The following is a 7971-nucleotide window of genomic DNA, read 5'->3' on the forward strand; positions in this document are numbered from 1 at the left end:
TGAGTTGAATTACCCCACACATGACTTTGAGATGGCAGCAGTAATCTTTGCACTCAAGATGTGGAGGCATTACCTCTATGGGGTAAAATGTGAGATCTTCACAGATCATAAAAGCCTACAGTACATCCTGAGTCAAAGAGATTTGAATTTGAGACAGAGGAGATGGGTAGAGTTGCTGAGTGACTATGATTGCAAGATCCAGTATCATTCGGGTAAGGCGAATGTCGTGGCAGACGCCCTAAGCCGGAAGTCACTAGGCAGTTTATCCCACATATCGGCAGAGAGGAGGCCAGTGGTGAAGGAGTTCTACAAGCTTATTGAGGAAGGTCTACAGTTGGAGTTGTCTGGTACAGGTGCCTTAGTGGCCCAGATGAGAGTGGCACCCGTGTTTCTGGGGCATGTGGCTCAGAAACAGCATGAGGACCCGGAGTTAGTGAAGATTGCCAGGACTGTTCAGTCAGGCAATGATAGTGAGTTCAGATTCGACAGTAAGGGGATCCTCCGCTATGGGAGCAGACTATGTGTACCAGATGACATTGGGCTAAAAGGAGACATTATGAGAGAAGCTCATAATGCAAGATACAGCATTCACCCCGGAGCCACCAAGATGTATCAAGATTTAAAGAAGGTTTATTGGTGGCCAGCTATGAAGAAAGAAGTGGCACAGTTCGTGTCAGCCTGCGAAGTGTGTCAGAGGGTGAAGTTGGAACATCAGAAGCCGGCTGGAATGCTTAACCCGCTACCTATTCCAGAGTGGAAATGGGAAAATATAGCTATGGACTTCGTAGTGGGGTTACCGGCGGCGTCCAACAGATTGGACTCCATATGGGTGATTGTGGACAGACTCACCAAATCTGCTCACTTCATCCCTGTCAGGAGTGGCTACTCTGTGGACAAGTTGGCGCAGGTGTATGTAGATGAGATAGTCAGACTGCATGGGGTTCCTGTTTCAATAGTGTCAGATAGAGGGCCCCAGTTCACCTCCAGATTTTGGCGGAGTCTGCAGAATGCTATGGGTACTAAGTTGGATTTCAGTACTGCCTTCCACCCCTAGACTGATGGACAGTCAGAAAGGACCATCCAGACTATCGAGGATATGCTCAGAATGTGTGTGCTAGACTTTGGCGGTTCTTGGAGGCAGCATCTACCTTTGGTGGAGTTTGCCTACAACAACAGCCATCATGCTAGCATTGGGATGGCTCCATATGAAGCTTTGTACGGAAGGAAGTGCAGATCACCTGTTTGCTGGGAGGAAGTTGGAGAAAAGGCCTTGGCAGGGCCTGAGTTAGTAGAGATCACCAGCAGGGTGGTACCCATAATCAGAGAGAGAATCAAGACTGCTACCAGCAGACAGAAGAGCTATGCAGACGTCCGCAGAAGACAGTTAGAGTTTCAGGAGGGGGATCTGGTATTGCTCAAGGTGTCTCCAATGAAGGGAGTGGTTCGCTTCGGGAAGAAAGGTAAACTAGCCCCACGATACATCGAACCCTTTGAAATCTTGCAAAAGATTGGGAATGTGTCGTACAAGCTGGATTTACCTGCTTCGATGGAAAGAATCCATCCGGTTTTCCATGTTTCAATGTTGAGGAAGTTTGTGTCAGATCCGAGCAAGGTTCTTAGTGAGCCTGATATGGAGGTCCAAGAGGATCTCACCTATGTTGAACAGCCAGTACGGATCATAGACACCCAGATCAGAAAGTTAAGAAACAAGGAAATCCCGATGGTGAAAGTCCTGTGGAACCACCACAATTTAGAGGAATGCACTTGGGAGACACGGGAGTCTATGCTCCAGCAGTACCCTCATCTCTTTTAAGGTTAGATCCCTATGTGTTTATGTGCCTTGTATGTGTGTGTTATGTTCTTTGCCATGCTATGTGTGCTAGTGAGGAACATTCGGGGACGAATGTTCTTAAGGGGGGGAGAATGTAATACCCGGCTAGACTCCGGTATCGGAATTCCTACCGTCCGGTGGAATCTCGGATGCCGGAGACCTCTAGAAGGGTAGAATCATGTTTTATAAAAATGTTTTAATGTGTTTTATGATTTTAAGTATGAAACTAAATGAGTTTTTGCATGAAAATAGCATTGGAGGAAAACCCAGGTTCGGCCGCCGAAAGTCAAGTTCGGCCGCCGAACATGCATGCGTTTTGGAGGCACGTTAGGCCCCCGAAAGCATGAGTGAGGGCAGTCCAAGTTCGGCCGCCGAACATTGCATGGATGCGGAGGCACATTCGGCCCCCGAACGTGGCCTGGCCAGCCACCTATAAATGGGGCACTTAGCCGAAATGGGCGAGCTTTCTCCCATTTTCGGCCACAGCAAGCTTCCGACCTTCCCTTTGCAAATCTAGTGTTCTTCCTCCAAATCTCTACCATTTTTCTTGAGTTTTAAGCTTGCATTGAAGGTTTTGAGCTTTTAAACCAAGTTTTAGAGCTTTGGGAACTCAGGAGCTCATTTTCGTGGATCTCCAAGTTTGGGTCGTCTTCCTCTCGATCTTCAAGAGGTAAGAGCCGATCTTAAGCTCCTCATGTGTTTTAAGTAAGTTTTAAGTGATTTTATGGGGTAGAATGGCATGTATAGGGTTGTATGAGTTTTTAAGCAAATGTTAGTTTTTATGGGATTTTTGAGCAATGTGGCATGTTTGAGTATGTTTGAAGTGTTGTAGTTGGGGTATATGCTTGTTTGAGGCCCCTAGGAGCTTGTATGCATGTTTTGGTTGAGTGGTATGCATGATTTGTGGGTTTGGAGGCGAAAATGCACAAAGGAACCGAGTTTCTGCCCTTTGGCAGAAACCAGGTTCGGCAGCCGAAGGCACTTTCGGCCGCCGAACATGGCTGGGGAGGCAGGCCTTTCGGCTGCCGAAGTTGCCCCCGAAAAGAGACTTTCGTCTCTGTCTGGCACTTTCGGCCGCCGAAGGTGCCGCCGAACCTACCTGAGTTTCGTCTCTGTCCAGGACTTTCGGCCGCCGAAGGTGCCGCCGAAAGTGCCCTGTTCAGCCGTTTCATGCATATCTCTATGTGATATTTTCAGGATGTTTTAGGGGGTTTTTGGGGAATATATTAGAGTTATGTTTATGTATGTTTGGTCCCTAATTGGAGTCCACCTGTGTAGGTTCGGACCCGAGGAACCAAGGACCCCAGCAGTGAGCCAGCTGCTACAGAGTTTGGCAGAGTCAGCCAGAGGTGAGTGGAACTAAACTTAACTTTTTTAAATTAAGAAATGAAATGCTCTTATCATGCTTCATGCATCATGATCATATTATAGGTTGTTTGCATTAGAATTCACGACTATGCCGCATTGTATTGTTGTGATAGATGATAGTGGATGGACATTAGGACGATTCATTAGCCTTCTGTATACGAAGTCCTGTGGTGCCCATAATAGGGCCGGGCAATACGAAGTCCTGTGGTGCCCATAATAGGGCCGGGCAATACGAAGTCCTGTGGTGCCCATAATAGGGCCGGGCAATACGAAGTCCTGTGGTGCCCATAATAGGGCCGGGCATGGAGTTGAGGGATTTTTGAATCAGTCCATCCGTGGTGTGATTTGTTTGTGCAGTGACGCATTTCATGATAGCATGTTTTAAATATTCTTTTTACAGTTCTACTCACTGGGCATCTAGCTCACCCCTCTCCCCTAACCCCCAGGCTTGCAGGTGCGGGATAGATAGAGAAGACAAGAAGAGAAAAAGTCATATGTATGTAATAGTTAGATTGTGGACATGACAGTTGTATTATGATGAAATGTAAAAATATTCAGTATGTTATGTAATGAGGTTATTGAGGATAGAGTTGTGCTTGACCACAGTATATTGTTAATCCCTTTTGTATTTACATGATCTTATGTTATGATGTTTATGTGAACTAACTCAACACAGGATGTTTTGCCTTTGAGGCTTGATGAAATCCCACAGAGGGACCATGTTATGTATATGATCAGAGTATGCACAGGTTGAGTTAGTTGATGACAGTATGTATGAAGAAAAGTTTTAATTTTTATGCATGTTGTTGATCATGTATGAGATTATACAGGTTTACAGGTTATATGTCAGGCTTGCTACGGGTCCCGGCGGCCTTAAGTCGACCCGGATCCTAGCGCCGGTAGCGGACTGGACTTCCGGGGCGTTACAAATGGAGCATTAGAGAATTAAAGTAACAAATAAGTAAATAATAAGTATTGCTTCTTCCGGTGCAATTTGTCAGGAAATTAGCTTGCGCTAAGAAAATTTTGAAATATGCTTGATCTTGTAATTTTCTTGACCATTCAATCGCCAGACATTCTCGTGAAGATAGAATGAATCTTTTAGGTGCTTGATCGTCGACTATTATGAATGGAGTTAAGATCCGTTCAGTGCTTGGTCGCTATTGAAAATAGAATGGATCCTTTCAATTTTATTAAAAATGTATGTTTAAATAGGGACCGAAGAGGGTAAAATTATATTTTCAAAATATTCTCTCTTTTTCATCTTAATTGATTTGTTAACAATTTAATTATGTAAGACGTTTTAATAAGTTTCTGAGAATTGAAGGACAGATTGACTTGTTAATAATGACAAGATACAGAAACTAAATTGTAAATCTTTCATAAATAAATTGTCAAAAAAAAAAAATACTATTAACGGAACATAAATAATTTGAACACTCCCTACTAACTTCAAATACTCTAACCGAATCATTTCAACTAAATAAAACCTAAAATAATAGACCATGATGTGATGTCATCCCAACTCAACTAGTAACCACATTTATTCTGCCAGCTTGTGGATTAATTGGCCAGAGATTATTGCAAAATCTGTGATCATCCTAGAATATCTCTTGCAAAATTCGGTTGTATTTCCCATTTAAATTAAGAAATTTGCAAGAATACCATTAATATTATAACATCAAAATAATTTGAAACGACATATAATTTCGAGAAATTAATTAATCTTTGTGTTTTTAAATTAGTAATATATAAAATTATTAAGATATCTAATGACTTATTAGTGTACATAACTTTAAAATATAATATATTTTAAAAAATGAAAATATAAATACTCTTTTCGTTTCATAATTTTTATTATTTTTTATTTTTAACTGTCGATCAATTCGTGTTTCCACTCTTTTAATATCCTACTTAAAGAATAAAAATTAAAGAATTTATGGTCAAAATTAACTCTTCAGTAATTAAAAAAAAAATACTAAGATCACAATCAATAACCCAAAACAAATGGTAAATTCATATTCCATAGTTTTTTATAGTACCAGAAATAAAACAAGGATATATTTTCAGCAATTTAAAAAAAAAAAAAAAAAAAAGAGAAAACCAGATCAAGACTAGAGATGACTGAAAAGAAATGAAAAGAAGGAAAACCTATAGACGGAACTCAGGAACCTGAAATGGATGGTTGAGGGAAGGGTTGACGATGTGCTTTTGAGGTCCACGAAAGCTTCCATGATTCATTCTTTGCCATTTCTGATGATGAGATTGTTGAGCTTGATTTCTCGCAGCAACTGTAGAAGCTGAATGAATTCTTAATGCACAAGTGAAAACCAGCAGGCAACAGAAGAGAAGGGCAGTGAATATGGCGTTTACTTGCTTCATTTTCTGTGGATAATACCTTTCTCTTCTTGGGAGCTGAAGAGACATGGATTTTTATAAAGTGCTTTGCTTTGCTTTGCTTTGAAGTCACAATTAATTTATGAGTGAGTGAGTGAGTGAGTGAGTGAGTTAGTTATTGATTGCTCTCATTGACTTTATTTATGGTTCTTGTTGGTTTTTGTTGGTGGAGTTGGTTTCTTAATAATCTTTTTATTATAGTTTTCATTTAAAAACTTTTTTTTTAAGCTTATTAGCCTAAAAAAATTCTAATTTTACGAGTTTTTATATTTATAATATTCGCCTTTTAATTTTGAATAAAAAAAATTTTAATTTTTAAATTTATTATAATTGATGGATTTATAATACATACCTTTATTAGTATAAACTTGCAATTTGAGGACTGCAAAAAACTTGAACTTCTTCAAGGGTGGCCTTGCTGTCATCACCAAATATAGACTCCTTTCCATCTGCTCTTTTAGCATATGACAATCCCAATCTAGACTTGGCTTGCCTCAAATCACCAACTCCAGAATTCGAATCGGGCCCAGCAAACCCGCCCATTACTGGAGCTAATGGAGGCCCAATAAGAAGCCCATCAGCCCCAAATTGAGGTCCACCTCTTGCATAATCAAAAAGGGCAGCACCACTTCCACCAACTTTAGGTAAAATAATAGGCTCAATTGTTCCATTGTCTACCCAGTAGAACAGAAATGCATCAAAAGTATCATAATAATCATCTGTGCTTCTATAGCCTTCTGGGTTAAATGCACCAAACTTTAAGGCCTTGTTTGTGTATCCTATAATCACACATGGTCCCTTGAAGTCACAGCAATCATGGAACTCTGTTGCACTAAATCCATCTATGGTGGCTCTGTAACAGCACTTGAGCTCTCTACCTTGCTCATAAATCAATCAAAACATTCATATTAAACCCTTTTCATATCGCTAATCTCCTATTCAAAGAAAAGCAAAGAAGAAAGAAAAATGAAATGCAGAGGTAAGAAGAGAGAATATATATGTACCGTTCAAGAAAGTGCTGTTAACAAGAGAAGGTGAGAAGGGAAGATCAATCTGATGATAGTTAGGGTTTGGTTTATCATCAGCATTTCTCTTGCCGATATTCCAACCAAATAAGCTCTGAGGACTTCTCCACTTGCACCCACTGAAATTGAACACAGAGTTGGCTATGCAACAACCCATCTTCGCTGTCCAAACCTCAAAAACCTCACAACATGCAACGCCTAACAAACCTTATCCTCTCAATACACTACATGTCCCTGTCGTTTAATTAACTATCATTTTGTAAAAGCCAGGTGTCCTTCACTGGTTGGTAGATCATTAGATCGCATATCATTAATTGGTCAGCAACTCCAACCACAAGTCCATTCATTTATTTTAAGAATAAAAATTTGCTTATTCATTAAAAATATTTTTTTATAATACATTTTATTTATTTTATCACTAATAATGATTTCATCTATATTTTCTAGAAATTAAAATATTTAATCTCTAGAATCTTTTCGTTACTTTTAAAATTAAATCATAGTTTAATACTTGAATATTATAGTTATTTACAATTTCATCGCTTAATTTTATAATAAATTACATTTTCATCCTTTATATTCATCTCATTATTTATCCTATCCTCTTTGTCTCTTTTTTCTATAAATCTCAAAGGAGAGATTGAGAAATAAAAATAATGAATGGAATTATGTGTAATTACAACTATTAATAATTATAATATATAAGGATTATATAGTAATTTATTTTAAAATACTAAAAATAAAATGACTGAAGGATTTAAAAGAGTGAGAAAGTAAAATAAGGAACTAAATAATCTAATTTCCAAAATATATAAATCAAGTTATTATTATTGATAAAGCTCATGGAATAAATTGTAAATAAAAAAAATAAGGATTATGTTATTATTAGTGTAATAATAGTAAAATAATTTCAATATCAATTAAAACTTACAAAAACCAAATAAAGATGTATATAAAAAACTTTTTTAATTAATTGATTAGGAGTAATTTTCCTAACCCTATGCCACACTTGCATATCATAAGCTTTTGGATTATATAATAAAGCAAAAGCACTTTTTTCGCCCTTAAGAAATTGGTTGATAGTCATATAAGCATTGCACTTTTTTCTACTCTAAACATACCTTCAACTACTGAAATGAGTTAAATAAGTCGTTTAAATTTATTAAAATATATCCCACCCATTCTATAATTTTTATTCATTTTATTTTTTTATTCATATTAAGAAATACAATTCTTTTATTGACTTTTTAATTATACTCATCACTGAGTTGCAAAACTCAACACTTTTTTCTTATTAAATTTTATGATTTTGATATAAATAATTGACTTTTACTTAAAATTTAATTTTGG

General features: G+C 38.1%; 1 protein-coding gene across 3 annotated transcripts; it reads right to left on the reverse strand.

The window, feature by feature from the left end:
- Window positions 1-5193: 5193 nt before the first annotated feature.
- LOC110616953 lies at window positions 5194-6822 on the reverse strand. 3 transcript variants are annotated; one of them, XM_021759493.2, is made up of 3 exons: window positions 6601-6822; window positions 5949-6474; window positions 5194-5490 (listed from the first exon to the last, which is right to left on the reverse strand). In XM_021759493.2, the coding sequence occupies exons 1-2, from the start codon at window positions 6776-6778 to the stop codon at window positions 5954-5956; spliced, it is 699 nt and encodes a 232-aa protein (XP_021615185.1). In that variant the 5' UTR covers window positions 6779-6822; the 3' UTR covers window positions 5194-5490; window positions 5949-5953. The 3 variants fall into 3 exon arrangements, with proteins under 3 accessions (XP_021615185.1, XP_021615184.1, XP_021615182.1); XM_021759492.2 differs by having other exon boundaries at window positions 5194-5499; XM_021759490.2 differs by having other exon boundaries at window positions 5194-5614.
- Window positions 6823-7971: the final 1149 nt, after the last annotated feature.

This window comes from Manihot esculenta, chromosome 17 (assembly GCF_001659605.2).
Source record: "Manihot esculenta cultivar AM560-2 chromosome 17, M.esculenta_v8, whole genome shotgun sequence".
Lineage (NCBI taxonomy): Eukaryota > Viridiplantae > Streptophyta > Magnoliopsida > Malpighiales > Euphorbiaceae > Manihot > Manihot esculenta.

Coding starts and splice junctions, on each gene's coding strand:
- LOC110616953 (XM_021759493.2), bottom strand. CDS start 6,778: ATGGGTTGTTGCATAGCCAACTCTGTGTTCAATTTCAGTGGGTGCAAG. Junction 6,475..6,600: donor TAACAGCACTTTCTTGAACG/GTACATATATAT, acceptor TTTATGAGCAAG/GTAGAGAGCTCAAGTGCTGT.